The following is a 16,773-nucleotide window of genomic DNA, read 5'->3' as shown; positions in this document are numbered from 1 at the left end:
TTATCTCCTCTTCCTCCTTTTATAAAAGCCGTTTTCTTCATAAATTTGTCAATAAACAACACAGACATATTTCATGAATCAAACCCATTGTTTGGTACAATAATATATACTTTCTTTATTTTACTATGTAAACACTGATACATTTGACATTTTACTTTTTGGTATTTTAAGTCTCTTACAAAAGGCTCAGAAATGGGCTGTATACAAAAATGTAAAGGACCACAAGGACAGATAAATAATTCATAATAGAACAAAAATCACAATAATTTCTCAGTAAAAGAATAAGTCTGTCATGCGTTTGTTGTAAATTTAATTAAAAACTCCTCAGTTACATTCTAATCTAGCATTGACTTTAGAAACACTATTTTGCAATTTACTTCTCATATATGTAATAAAAAATTTTTTAATGTATACAAAGTCAACAAAAAAGTATTTAATTAGTTTAAAAAATTACACAAATTAGAAAAATTCTACTTTTACAAAGAGAATCCTTTGAGGTTACATGATTTTTCAAATCCATAGGTCAGTTTATTGTCAAGATATTGTGAACAGACAGACAGACAGACAGACAGAAACAAAACCTTTACAGTCCTTTGAATGGCAGGCTTCGCTAACGCTCATCCAATGAAAACAAGCTGACTAAACTATATAATCAGATACCAAATTAAGGTGAACAGAATTTGAAAAAGTAAGCCAAGAACATCAGGAGTGATATAACCACGAGCTGAGGAAAGTGGAAAATGAAAAACATTATATATCTCGACATTTTAGAGGTACAAAGATTAGAACTTCCAGGCGACCAGGCTAGAAAGAAGACGGGTTTAAGTCAAATTTTGGTCTTAGCCTCTTTTCTACTACAGTCCACCTCGAAGTGCATTCTGCAGCCTGTTGAGTTCCCAGCACGGATCAATAGTCTGTAAGGAATGAGGCTGAAAAGGAGAACAACTGCCCTTTAAAAAATTGTGAAATGAAATAACAGGCACAAATAATTTTCCAGTAGCTAAAACCAATTGAACTGTGATGTTTTTCCTAACTTGTAAGGAATATTTTACGTTAGAAACAGTTTTTCTCTAATTACGACAATGTCGACGAGAGAAGCAGAAGTGACTGGTCAACACAAGCAAAATGAGAATGTCATGTGGCCAGCGCAATTTGATACAAAGTGCAGTGTACAGTGCAGCAATTATGGCCGGAGGACTACATTCCTCATGCAGCCCTACAGTACGGAATAACCTCACTTTTCTTTTTTTTTTTAATAACAAACACATTGCCATCTGCACACTGTCTTATCAGTTTCTCTTGTTATTCACTGGCATCTTACTTTCCAAAACCGAACAAAAACCTAGTATTGCTTGAAAAACACTCGTTTAAACCATTGTACACAATAATAAGTAGACTATCATCAGTAAATTTGGAATGCATCAATTATTACAACCTTTATGTATAACAAAAGGAACTTTTGTTCAGCTAAATAGATTTTGATTTATTTTACCTCTTATCAACCAACCCCATTCTAAACAGGGTTAACAGATGTCTCGTTTCTTTCCCACTTCTGGGATCTATACACTCTCTTTGTTCTTTCTCTTATTGTAGACATTATTAATACTTAAATAAAAAAAATTACTTGAACTAAAATAAGTGACTGAAAATAAAAATACATAAAGAAAGACTGAAAGAATGTAAAGGAACATTAAAAAAATAAACTAATTCAAAAAAACTGTTACTAACATAACAATGTTTATCAATTTTGTCACTTTATTCCTTGACACTTCGAGAGGAACATCACATTTATGAACTTACATACTGATATATCATTTATCACTAGACTAAATTGCAAAATTGGAAATTACATTGTTGCTTTACAAGTATTTCAAGATGTTTTAAACATAATTTGTTGCTTTAGAGAAGCCTTTTGTTGCATTAGAGGGCTAGCAAACTATCTCATCTGCCTGTCTATCCACGTGATATATTAAGAACAAATTAAACTATAAACAATTTTGCAATTTTGCATGATTGAAGCTTCATTTTGATGGACATCATTGAGGTCAATGATGGTGCACAAACCTCAAAGGGATTTGGCTGAGCATCAACGAAACTTAAATGCCTGCAGGATAATTCGATATAAACTTGAAATTTTGCTGCAAAATGCTACTTCAATTTACAGTATTTTAAGAATCCCCATTTACGTTTCAATAAGTAAATTGAATATGTTTCAATAAGTAAATTGAATATGTTTCAATAAGTAAATTGAATATGTTTCAATAAGTAAATTGAATATGTTTCAATAAGTAAATTGAATATGTTTCAATAAGTAAATTGAATATGTTTCAATAAGTAAATTGAATATGTTTCAATAAGTAAATTGAATATGTTTCAATAAGTAAATTGAATATGTTTCAATAAGTAAATTGAATAAGTTTCTATACATATCATTTACGTTTAGGAGTGAAATCTTTTTTCCCTGCAAAGTCCTTTACTCTTGGAGCACAAGTTAGTTACCAAACATGACTGAACTTCTGATAAGCATACAAACTTTTTCAACCAACCTGAAGGAATAACACTCAGCCAATAATGATAATTGCTAACTGCTATAATATAAAAAGACATAAAATATTCAGTTCCATACATTTTTGTATGAACACTCTACATGTTTATATCATGAGTAGTTATTTTTATAAGATAGGAATGTCTTAGATACTCTCGCTGTGCAAGTCTGTAATACAATGAATACTTACAATCATATTGTCAAAAACACTTCCTAGTGGAAAATATCCTAATATTACAATTTGGTTTGTTAAATTAAACAAAGTAAATCCGCAAAAGCGGCAAATAAAGTTAGCAAACATTTAAGGAAACGCAGCACCTGAAACGCCACCACTCATATGTAAAACCAACACAAAAACCACTAATGACCGAGTGAGTTACCGACTACCCGATACCTGTAATTACACAGCTCTCGTTGTGGGACGTAAACGTTATATGATCACTTTGATGATCCGACAAAAGACCTCTGAGCGGCCGTTTTCAGTTTTAATGATGGCACTAACCTGGAAACGGGTCTCTATTTTTAGTTGCCCTTGGCTCAAACTTGTCTTCACCGCAACCGAACAATATGGTTATAAATTGTCCTGTTCACGATTAGGGGTCAACGATCCTAGTCTTTAATTCTGTTTCAGAGAGAATAAATGCTCGCAGATCAGTATTGATTAAGTTTTTGTTACTTTAACAAAACAAAACTTTGTTACAAACAAAAAACAGTAATTATTGTTAACAATGATATACAATTTTATCATCAAGTTTGTGTTAACAAATGTATCCTATTGACCATACCTAGACAAACATGCTTTTAGACAGGTACGTACAGACTGAACTAAGAGCTGAAATCAATATTAGTTAAGTACAGAAGATTATTATTGTTATTGCTGTTTTGTTATTGGAGATTGTTATTGCTCACCCGTGCACATATGTAGACCACATTTTATATTTAACTTACAGCCTTTATTTCTAACAACTGTACAACCAATTTTTTTTGTTTTATTATAAATATTATACAGTATTGTATATTAATACATACATTTTTGTCAAATTGCATGCATGTGAAAATCAGTATGTTCTTTATTATAAATTACTAAATATGAATTACATTGAACAAAAAGGGAGACAACCTGATCGTAAATTTAAAAAAAATACAGTACTTTATCAACAATATCACCAAGCCTATTGGAAGGTTGTAGTGATCAAAATGTTGGACCATTCTCTTATAGTTTATTTTAAAAGCATCATATTTAGATGATTCAATGGAGACTGTTAGATGATGTTAACAATATCAATATTGATAGTAACAACTCTTTAATAAGTTATATCAATGTTGATAGAAACACCTCTTTGATAACATAAGCTATATCAATGTTGACAACAACACCTCTTAGATAACATAAGTTATATCAATGTTGATTTGAGTTTACTACACTTACCCGACGCTATAGTCATTACAGGATGGTGGAGGATTCCAGACACTACTGTGACACAAGAGCCAGTCACACCATACCTGCAAAAGACAGGGCTTAAGTACACCTTGTGTATGAAAAATAATTCACATTCTCAAGAGAGTTTGTGCAAATTCTGGGGATAGAAATAATACTTCAACCCATCTTCTTAAAGCTAAGTAGTGATGCCCCTTTAAAGCTAGAGCAGCATAAGTTGGCATAGTAATAGTTTTAACATTCTCCCATATTGAAAATGATTCTTCTAAGTTAATTGAATTTGTAATTGAGAACTTACATTATATTGTATTGGAATAATTTGTACTTATATTATTTAAACAAAAAACTTGACTACACTATTATTTAATAGGTAACTTATCAAAGAAAAATACTTAAGTTAATATTATGTAATATTAACTTATAAATAATGGTAGTACAATTAAATTCTTGTGAATAATGTAACAAATTTTATTCTGAAGTTTTATTTTGTTGATAACCTTGTTTTTACAAGAACATAACCAAACACTTTTCTTCTCTATATTCTTGATTTACAGTTTTATGCTCAATTAATTTCATGAAAGAACTTGTAAAATCTAATCAGTATCAACCTGAGATAAATTTTGCATTACACACTACTAAAAGGAAAAGGGAGATCAAACAATTTTACATTTAACAAGAACATTGATAAGTAGTTTGTCTTATTAATAACCATCCAATGATGTGATGCTTTCATTTTAATTTAATAATGTAATTGATAAGTAGTTTGTCTTATTAATAACCATCCAATGATGTGATGCTTTCATTTTAATTTAATAATGTAATAAAGCAATCTAAAGAACAGATCGATACCTTGATGGCAGGCAGCAGTATCTGAACATCATCACCAACAATCAGCGGGTATGGGTATGAATTGTTTTGTTGGTCCCGTAGCAGCTGCACAGTCCTTTCTAGGATTAGACCAAACATCTGCAGGGAGATAACTAGTGCAGATTCCTGCATAGCAGATCGGTAGTTTGGCGCTAGCTCGCTGTCTGCAACAGAAACACCTGACTATGAGATATCTTGGTGGTTCTATTGCACTCCTCAAGGATTAGACCAAAAATCTGCAGGGAGATAATCAGTGCAGATTCCTGAATAGCAGATCGGTAGTTTGGTGCTAGCTAGCTGTCTGCAACAGCAAGACCTGACTATGAGATATCCTGGTGATTCTACTACACTTCTCCAGGATTAGATGAAACATCTGCAAGGAGATAACAAGTGTAGATTCCTGCAAGGAAGATCAGCAGTTTGGCACTTGCTAACTGTCTGCAACTGGAAGGCCTTACTACGAGTGTTATTTTGGTGCTTCTATTGCACATCTCCAAGATCAGGCATGTTTCTATTCGGCGTGTACCCTAATGGATACAAGAAAAAAACTACAGGATAATTGTTCCTGTTATAAATATTATAGAACTAATATTTGTCTGTGATATAATATATATATATATATATATATATATATATATATATATATATATAAATAAAAAGAAAGTAGATTCGTTGCATAAAATCAGGATCAGCTCCAAGAAGTTTGTCACTAATTGACTGTTGGTATAAAAAAGACTGAATTTTTAAATGAGAAAACAATCATTTTTTTAAATTATTATCTATCCAAACTCAATGGTTACTGGACTATACAAGAATCTTAACAAACAGAATAAGTAGGAAGTCAATATAGATAAGGTGGTTAGTACTGAATAAAGTACAGGGATCACATTTGAACTCTTCAACATGGTTGAAATTTTGGCAAAAGTATATTAATATTGCAATACTGACGATACTATGGCTTGGTTGACAACACTGTATTACGGTTTGGATGTTGGTAACACTGGATGATTATTATCGTGCATAATCATTTCCTTGTTTTGTATTCATCCAATAGGACTGAATTTTGATTCAGTGTTGGCATATAGACTTCTCTACAGTTTATGCCATCTACTCAACCTTTAACAATATGATTAAAACATTGCAGCAATGTACATGTGGTAGGAATGGTGGCAGTGTGAAATTGGTCAGCATTCTGTTTATGATTCTCCCCTTTTCATGGAACTTTTTACGTGCATAGTTATAGAAAAACAGTGTCCAAATCGGTTTGTACACGGAATGTGAACACAGATATAGTTCATATTCTGACATGACATCAATCCAAGATCCATGACTTGTAGATGGAGATACCTGCCACTCGCAAGCATCAAAAGCAAAGCCGGCTCCGAGTATCGCCCGGTCCGACTGACTGGAGCGGAGCCACGATCAGTACAATTAGCCAGATAAGTGTTTCGACATTTCACAGTGACAAGAGAATGTAGAGGGGGAGGGTGAGGGGGCCACAAGAACTGCAGTGATTACATCTCACCAGGAGCCGCAAGTTTTTACTGCGAGGACGGCCATCGACCGCACATTACCACTGCTGTCGCCACTGCACTATTCGCATTCTCCTGCTCACTTTCCACATTAAAAATAAACCAGTGTTTTTGTGTTACGCAACAAACATATAATCAGATTAAAAAAATTCCTCTCTGCATTTTTAATCAACTTATGAAATAACCACCTCAGAAGAATCTCAGAAGTAAATGTCATTCATATGTATTATTTATTTATTTAAAATATTTAGTAAACTATTAAATTTAATAATCAGTAAATGTAAATTCAAATAATAATTTACTAGTGGCCAATACCCATAGCTTTCACAATTACGTTAAACACCTTTATAATTTATCTTGCCATAAATGTGGGTTATGAATCTTGGAACTACAGTGATTTTAAAAATAAAATTATATGAAGAATTTAAATAACATGAAAAAATATTATTCAATACAATTTAATGTGAACTTCATTATTCATAGTCATTTCCTGATTTCCTGTTGATTCAATATTATTCTACAGAGGGTTTCTCCTAACTTTTTGCTGCATCTTTATGGTGGCATGAATCTAAATTTGATTCATTTGACAATATTTTATTAATTAGATTAAGTAATTTAGTTTAAATTACTTGCTACTAATTAATTCAGAGGCTCAAATCGCTGTACTATCGGCACCATAGACATTATGACAGAATCCAGTGTCAAGGAAGCCTATGTAAAACACATGTTTGGAAGAAGTATCTGGTTTGTTTGTTTCATGATGAGTCTTAGTACAGAAAAGAACATATTTATTGACCAAAGTTGATTTTTCCAAAAGTTTTACCTTTTATTACAAGAGTCATTACATGTTGATTACGACTATCTGACACAGTTGGTTAGTTTGTTAGTTAACACGCAAAAAATAACTGCAGTTTGCTGCAATATTTGGAATTGTGTAATATTGAAATGAAAAAAATTAAATAAAAAATGCCTTTATTAAAGAGGCGGAGTTAGGGCTCAACCTCATATCATATACAGTAAATTTACAATAGTATGGTACAATTGCGGTAATTTATTAACTTTCACTTTTAATATAAAATAACAAAACTGTTTTACCTGTACAAAATTAAAGGAGCTTAAAGCAAAAATTTATATACTAGATTAATTTAAAACTTAAATAACTTAGTTAACTTTTTAACTTCATATTTTAGTGATTAACAATATAACAGCTTATGAGCTGTGAGATCATCTTATCACTCCTTCCCAAATATTTCTTCAAGACATTGACATGTTGTTATTCTTTTGCTGACATTGTTTTTATGAAAAGTAACATTTTGTTGTCACCTACACCAAATTCGACAATATTCCCTAAGACAAAACTCTAAATTTATGAGTGCAATCACTCAGTTATATATTTAAGTTCCATTTTGCAGGTCATTCTTTAATTAAACAAATTTTCTCTTGAAACAAAAACCAATTTATATTTATATGCTTAACAAAGTATGTACAGCTGAGTATTATTCACACATAAGCTCCCTTGTAGTGTTTTACATCATGTTTCACAGTTCTTGTAATATGTTTTCTATATACCTGGTAATGTGTTGATGTAGTATATTCAAAGTGACAGCTGTTCAAACTAATTTCTGAATTTGTTTGAGATTTCCCGTTTAAGAAAAATAACAAACAATAAAAAAGTAAGTATGAATGAGTTTTTCTTGCATCTAGAAAGTTTGTGCAACCCCTTCCTTGTTAAAGACTGTTGTTTTAGATTTAAGTACTTATATGGTTAGTGTATTACAAAGATTGCCAAAAACAATTATTTACAACAATGTTTTTTCCATCAAACTTCTCAGATATTTAGTTATATCAAAGTTACACACCACATTTTTTATATAATTAGTCTATTTAGAATCATAGTAGCTCCAATTATGAAATTCAAATTTGATTAGTTATTGGTTTTATAAAAGTCTAGGCATAAGAGTTACAAAACACCACAAATACAAAATCTTTACCAGAAGTAAATGTTTCTGCCTCTTTGGTGAATTTCAGCTGAAAATGCCAACTGCTCCTTGTGCCTATAAACTTATATGTGAAATTAAATTTCATAAACTTTATAATTATTTTTTTCAATTCTCAAAAATATCAGTATTAACATTATACTAACTTTGATCAACTTTCTATGATTAAAATATTCATGTAATTCATGTATGAACTAGGAACCTACCCTAGTTCATAACGAAGCCAACAATGAAAACCAAATCAAACTCCGTTGAGTAGTTTAGAAAATATTGATGTATAAACAGACCAATACAAAAAGCGACTTTAATTTATACTATGTATTGATTAGGTAATCAAGTTGTTGATCAATTAATAATAATAAGTTGAAAAAGTTGTAATAATGAAAATTTCACTCATTCAACAACACAGACTCACTAACCACCCAAGGTAAAACCTAGGTATACAAACTTAAGGAAGGAGATAGAATGTTAAAAATGAAAATTCGTTTATCCCAAACATTTTTACTGGCATAAATCTTACCAACCACCATCTTAGGAGTTGAAAATAAAAACAATTTTTAATTTTTTGTTTAAATTGCATGGAGCAATTTTCGGACGTTCAGTTGTATTGGATTTTCTTGCAGAGGAGAGCACAAAGAGATGGGAAGCCGGGATCTGGCCACGATGCAGCAGCATCAGCCAATTATCTGCAAGAGGCCGAGGCCGGTGTGAGTCAGAACGTGGCCTTGCCAACGGCCTTGCAAGGTCACTGTACTATCCCGCCAGAAAACATCGGCCATCATTTCACATCCGGGGACTCGCTCACTTGTGTGTGACCTTGATCTTGTGTGTGACCTTGGCCATCGTTACTACTCCGCTCTGCTGCTTAATTATGCGGTCGCGTTTCGTGAATGGTTTCGTGTTTTTAAATCAACAAGTCTAAATAGTGTTAAATGTCCTGTGTACATCATCCTCTACATTACGTAACACACTTTTGCTTCTGCAAAAATTACTGATAACAGACTTTAATCTGTCCATATGCTTAATTTTAATGTATCCAAAACGAAATAGCACTAATTTTATACGCAATATCAGAGCTGTTTAGACACCGTCATCTGTTTAGACACCGTCATTTTGTGACAACTTTCATTTCAAGAATTGCTCAAACAAATTTAGTAGCTACCACGAAAATATAATTAAATTCTCGCAGAAGAAACGTCGAACAATTATTTAACTATTAATATCATAATAATACCACATCAACTAAAATTCTCAGATCTCAATTATAACAATAAAGATCTGCTGCATACAAGATGGCCAGTATTCTGATAGCCTACAATTTGAGGTTATTTTTTATGTTATGGTTTAGATCGGCAGCGACGATGTTACACAATACTTGTAAAATTGATATTTTTTTTAAGACAACAGACGTTCTCACAAATTCACCTGGCCCCAAGAAATTCACAAACTGTGGTAATAAAAATTCTCCAATAACTCAACCAGCGTGTGATATGTCTCGACTGACATTTCCTCTGGCTGTCCCACGATTGCGGCCAAATTGCCGCGAATTCTGGCATGGATGTTTGCTGCATCAGTCGACCGCACAGTGCACTCGTGCGACCTTCGTGTATCCGAGGAAGACACGAGGGTCTTAGCTGAGGATTAATTGACTAAAATTTAATTGGTAAATGCGGCAATATATATTTTTATGAGTACAAAAATAAAGTACCGTACATCAATAAGAGGCAGGAAATGTTGGCGCTCCTCCGCCTATTCCTTTGTTTTTGAAAGCTATTTTTGACGCGTCAAGGTCATCGTTATCGCCCTCCCCGCACCACACTATTTAAAGTAACCATGCCGTCGAGTCGGTCAATGTCAACATTGACAACTCGTTTAGTTTATTAATATTCTGTTGTGCCTTCTTACAAGGTACCTTTAATCTGTTTAACAGAATCTGTAATTTATTCAGTTTCTACTGTGTTATCGTGTTGTATTTCTAAATCGTAGTAAATAAAAATCACCATCGTAATGTAAAATAAGAAGTAAAAATAGATCTTATAAACATGTTAATATTTGTTTGTTATACCGTGTTTGCGTGTTTTTCCATTAAATAGAATTTGTTATGCTTTTATCGTGATATTAATCAAAATCACTTTTACCTGACATATTTATTAAACAGACTTTACCTCCCCCCCTCGACCAGTGTACATTGATGAGTACTTATGAAGTCTTCTCAGTGTCTGTACTCATGGAGAAATAACCTTACTTTTACAATTAAATTATTTTGTACTTATGCATATCTGTAATATAAGGTGTTTGAAAAAGCAGTACTCTCTCGCCTCATGAACCATGTTGTAGAACATGGCATGCTTACAAATCATCAACATGGTTTTATAAAGGGCCGATCCACAACAACTGCTATTACTAGTTTGGTGGAGTTTATTGTGGATCAACTTGAGGCTGGCAACACAACAACTGCAGTACTATTAGACTTTACCAAAGCTTTCGATTGTCTTGACCACAACCAACTCCTTAAGAAGCTGGAAGCATTTGGGATTTTTGGAACAGCAGCAAGATGGTTTAAAAGTTATATCTGACAGACAGGCAACAGGTGGTTGACTTGGTGTGCACAGACAGAGGAACGTCCCGTTCAATAAGATCTAGCCCTTTACTAATACCAAGTGGCGTACCCCAAGGTTCAGTTCTGGGGCCTGTCTTATTTGTTCTTTTTACTAACGATCTCCCGGGTTACTTGGAAGAATTTTCAAAAACCATTATGTATGCAGATGATACGGTTCTACTTTTAGGTAATAAACATCCTGAATTGCTGGAAGTCTCTTCATACACAGCAACGAACATGGCTGTTCAGTATTGCCATAGTAACAACTTGGTAGTCAATGAAGCCAAGACGCAACAACTGGTCTTTGGAAGAGGAAAGAACGATTTTGGACCATTGCCAAACATTGACACTGTGGAAGAAGCCAAGTATCTGGGGATCGTAATGGACAATGGAATGAAATGGACACCTCATGTGGACAACCTCTGTAGCAAACTAAGCTCTGGACTTTATGTTGTTCGTCGAATAAAATCGATAAGTGATGTCACAGTTGCAATTACTGCATACTATGCACTCTTTGAAGCACACCTCCGATATGGTCTCACTGTTTGGGGAAAATCAAGTGTAGCCAACTTACAAAGACCCTTGACTCTACAGAAAAAATGTATCAGGATACTGGCAGGCCTGCAGCCTAGAGACAGTTGTAGAACATCTTTTGTTGAGCTGTCAATCCTCACTGTGGTTTCATTGTACATCTTAGAAACAGTAATGTATGCTCATGAAAATGGCTTGACCAGAGGCATTCATTTACATTCTTACAACACTCGTCGAGCAGCAGATTTTACACTACCAGAACACCATTCAGCATTATTTGAAGAGAAGCCTTCATATATGGGTGCAAAGCTGTTCAACTCCCTACCTACCGACATTAAGACAGAACAAAACCCCAAGAAAATGCTGAAAAGATGGCTCCTCCAACATCCTTTCTACTCAATTGACGAGTTTTTAAACTGGAGAGCTTTGAACATCAACCAGTGACTGGACTATCATTTACAAAGCTTTGATTTGTAAATTGTTTTATAAAATTTTGATTTTGTATAATTACCTTTTTTATGACTCTCTTACTGTTCTCAAAGAATATGTAAAATAAAGTATATTGTCTATTGTCTATTGTCTAACATAAGGCGTTTAAATAACAAAACTAACATATGATCGGAAGACCAAATACCTAATAAATGACTTGTATTTACATTAATTAAACTTGTATAAATGGCAATAGCCTGATTTAATTTCAATAAACACTAAATCACAATATAATAAAAATATAATTAATAATAAACATTTACTTTCATATGCTTATTTTCTTTTTCCATTTGTGTTTATATAAAATGCTTGTCAACAATCAGGTTTCTAATAAACTGAACTTAAAATTATTTCTGTGGAAAACACTTAGCAATAATTATAAAACTTCATGGCAAACCACAATTCATAATTCACCAAGATGTTCACAGAGCATTAAAACACAAAATTCACAATTTTAAATTGAAATCTGAATTTAAGAAATCTATTGCTGAAAAAACTAGAAGCGTTATATCGTGATAATCCACAACTAGTAATGACTAGTACTGAAACGTAATTCAATGGTAGTAACGATTGAGTTATAAAACAGCTGTAATGTTTTTTTGATACCTCCTGTTGAACAGAAGAACACTCCATTAAAACTACAGTTAAAACATTAACACAAGTGAGTTGGTTTCAGATCTCCTACTACACTTACACAATCGGCTAGAACTGTTACCATCCTGTTTAAGATTTATTAAATTTAAAACGATCAAATAACGCATCTTATAGTTAAAAGTTATATTTATGATTTGACCTAACACCAAAGTTTTAGGGGGATGCAGTTTTTGGTATTTTGATGAACGGTTATAGAAAACAATTTCTTTTTTAATCATAAAAACACAACTTACTAAGAAAATGAAAAAATAAAATACCCATGTTTTTTATGATGTTAAACTACTACATAATTTTAGGACATTGTACAATAGTACGAGAATTTGACCAAAATCTGCTTAGTGCAGTTTCTTATAAACAAACAAAACACACACATGAAGTAAAATATTATAAATAAAATATTTAAAAAAATGGTTGGTATTAAGAGATTACAAGACAAATTTTTAAAACAGCACATGAAAAACAATACTTTCTGTTCAAGTACTTTATTTAGCAAAAAGTCAAATAAATAGCAAGAAAAATATATATAAACTGCTGTTTTACTGTAATTAATAACACATAGTTATTGTACCTGATAACAGAAAGTTATACATTTCTATACACTATATACTATAGGCAAGATAAGAAATCATTGTCTTATCAGAAATTTATACAACTATAAGAAAACTGAACAAAGTCCTCCAAACTATATTTTACAGCAGAATTTATTATTGAATAGCAAGTTTTTTATACCAACTCATTGACAATAAGAAGGTTTTTGACTAGGAAAATCACTTCTGTATTACTGTTGAATGAAAACGTCCTTTATTTTGGTTATATGTTGACTGACAATGTCAATCTAATGATTAGTAACAAAACAAAAGAATGATGTTTTCTTCCGTTGCACAAATTAAAAGAACATTTAATATATTTTTCTACAAAACAGCTTTGAAATTACACTTCTGATGATTTTTTTATTGATACCAATGTAGACACAAGAGTATGGTATAAAACATTTTTGGAGCTCTTCATATTGATAAAGGTTTAAGTTGTGAGATAGAGATATTAATAACATTTGTAGCAGAATTTCTTTTGTAATGCCAACTCATACAAACATCTAAAACCTGCATTTTAAGAAAATTAAAAATCATATTTCTTCACCAACTCAATCACATACTGCAGTTGGAATTAAAACTACAACAATTACTTAAATACAGTGTTAGCACGAGAAAAAAGGTCTTAGAATAAATAATGAAAGATTTTAATGTAAAAGAGGAACCCAAAAAATTATCTAAAATGTACAATAAAATACATAATTTACTACCTTTCCTACATGCCGCGATTTCTGATTCGATCAACCTTTTGAGATGCAGTTCGTGGCATTCTAGTGAATGAACTCTTTAAAATGAACTATGACTCTTTAAAATGAACTATGACTCGACCCACGCTTAAATTTAAGATTTCTATTACATCCTCTACCGGCCGTCCCCACCCAATGTATGTGTGTGATGGTTATTGCATAAAAAAGTAGTTAATATAGCCTCATATCACTGTACAAAGTTTATATATTATATCTGCAATGGTTTGAAAAATAAATAGGCGTTTCCAAACTTTTCAAACACACTGTATATGTAATGTGGTGGTCACTCGTGTATACATGAAAAAGAACAGCTAAGTTAAGGAAGTATAATAGTAGCATTTTAAGATAGTTGGAAATTTTTCACATTTGGTTTTTTTTCACCAATTTTTCGTTGGTTTTCCAATTGAGCCTTGATAGTTCTGAGTAACACTTCACCATCTGCAAGACTTAGAAAGAAGATGGGAATAATTTTTTAAATTCACAAAAACAACCCTAAGTAATGTTATAACCATTCCTCTTAAAGTTACTTCAAAATTTTCAAAAAAAAGGAGGAAAAGTATTCACACTCACATTAAAACTACAATTCAAAATCATATTAAGAAACCACTCAATCTGATCACTCCCAAACTTCAATAATCTGACATCCAAAACTCTTTTTTTGGCAAAACAAGTAATGATTTTTGGTTCTTAGTCGACTAAAACGTTACTGGGCCAACCGGTGCCGAGATAACAGACAAAACTGTGTGTGGGCAGCCGGCACAATCAACATTCCAGGAAGCTGGAGCCATCACACCAAGCCCTAACCTGGATACCTACAGCTGGAAGAGCCGTTATTGTATAAATATCCATGCTAAACAAACATCCCGCCTCTTAATTATTGTCATTTGTCAGTGTCTTTGACACGCAACACAACGCCGCACCGCTTCTCTTCACCTTCTCTTCCGGTTCCTACAGCGTCCCAGCCGAATATTAATTCCCTTATTTTCTCTCTCTCTCTCTCTCTCTCTCTCTCTCTCTCTCTATCTATCTATCTATCTATCTATCTATCTCTATCTCTACCCTCTTTCCTACATATGTTCAGAAGAAAATTTTGTGATGGCCCATAAAATCAAATTCTGCTTTTCAGTGGAAGTATTTTCTTTTTTATAGTTTTCACCGAGTCAAAAAAGTGGAAATTGCAAAAGTTTCAATCTAAACTAGTGTGTTTGTCTGTACGTCCATACATTGGTCATGATCTTGAGCGAATTTATTATTCAGGTATGATGTAGAAATATACAAATCCGCTCTATAATTGTTTTAGAGGTTCTGTTTTTACAAAACATATTTTTAATCAAATTCATTTGTCCCAATCACTGTAACAATGTTAAAATTATTCATACAACTTAAACTATTTGACAAATTTATACTATTAGAAACAGTAACAGAAATCTCTTTATTTACAATTTTATAAACAGGACTTAAAACAAAATGTCTCCAACCCCTAACTTTTTCCACATTATTTAGATATCAACTCAGGTCTACCACTGATCATTGCCAAAAAGCGTTGTACTTGAGTTTGATTAAATTCATGCAATTAATAATACTCATAAACTTAATACAGTATTATCTTATTTTGAATTGTTTTAGATTCTCTTTAGATATCTCTGTTCTTAACTGATATTTCATCCAACCAGGCAATTTCTTAGAGAATTTCAGTTGACCATAGAAATTCAATAAAAGAATGCTCTGTGCTATACTTTTGGTTGCACACATTATATCTGATATTTGAAGGTTTTACTAATTAAGATTGTGAGATAAATGTATTATCAATGATCTGTCAGAATATTCAGAACTATAATAAATGCAATTTAACTGAATTGTGCTATTTAGATGTAATATTAATTTGATGGATTTTTCTGCAAAATTTATAACGATTTTGTACGATTGTAATCAGTCATTTTAATTTTATAGTCAGAGAAAATATTTAATTTTATAGTCAGAGAAAATATTTAAATTTAAAGAATGGTTAAAAGATTAGATTTAGATCAAACACTCGTATGAGATGTGATAGCCAAAGAGAAGTTTAGTAGTGCCCACTGTTGAGTGTGGTTAACCCTTTCCGGGCCAGGAGGCAATATATTGCCGCCATAGATCGTGTCTGAAAAGTGCCAGGCGGCAAAATATTGTCTCCTTGATATTCGTCGTTTTCTTAAATAAATACAAGGTCAAATGATTAAAGTTTAATGTTTTTATTCCCTGGTATATTTGTAGATAATTAATATGAATATCATTTTTATTTTGGAGATCTATGCATTTTTATTTCGTAATTGTCACGTGACATTATCAGCTGACTCGATCTTTCGTTGTTTATTCTTTATATTTCAGTGTAATCGTATTATTGTATGCTGGATTCTTCTTAATTATTTTACTTTGTGGTTGTAAATATTAGTAATTTTAGTTGTTACGTACTTAGCTATGTGTGTAGTTGTTACAATGACTGGCGATTTGCAATCTCACGGGAGTGAAATTGTGAATAGCACATTTGTAAATAAATAGAAAAAGTGTAAATAAATTTAAAATAAAATTGTGTAAATATTTCTTGGTAAATAGTGTTTTTTAGCTGTATTGAAACTGTTTATGGATCTTACAATCATCTGTTTACCGGTACATCCATAATGTGAATATTTATTTTAATTTTCTTGCAATGTAAGAGTCAGTTACTTTAACACTTATAAAATGCTGCGAAGTACAATTATGCGTATTTATACAAAATGAGTCATAAAAAATGTATTTATGAGAGAAATAA

At 32.2% G+C, this 16,773-nt stretch overlaps 1 protein-coding gene across 3 annotated transcripts in view; it reads right to left on the bottom strand.

The window, feature by feature from the left end:
- LOC124367467 (telomerase-binding protein EST1A) overlaps positions 1–16,773 on the bottom strand; it is a 113,750-nt gene that overhangs the window by 22,310 nt on the left and 74,667 nt on the right. For all 3 annotated transcript variants that reach the window (XM_046824297.1, XM_046824299.1, XM_046824300.1), the window contains 2 exons: positions 4,833–5,014; positions 3,975–4,048 (listed from right to left, as the gene is read on the bottom strand). In XM_046824297.1, the coding sequence (XP_046680253.1) occupies positions 3,975–4,048; positions 4,833–5,014 (256 nt within the window). The remainder of the gene's footprint in view (positions 1–3,974; positions 4,049–4,832; positions 5,015–16,773) is intronic.

Source organism: Homalodisca vitripennis, chromosome 8 (assembly GCF_021130785.1).
Source record: "Homalodisca vitripennis isolate AUS2020 chromosome 8, UT_GWSS_2.1, whole genome shotgun sequence".
In the NCBI taxonomy this organism is placed as follows: Eukaryota; Metazoa; Arthropoda; class Insecta; order Hemiptera; family Cicadellidae; genus Homalodisca; species Homalodisca vitripennis.
The sequence above is the reverse complement of the archived record's forward strand: the minus strand, read 5'-3'. Positions and strand labels throughout refer to the sequence as shown.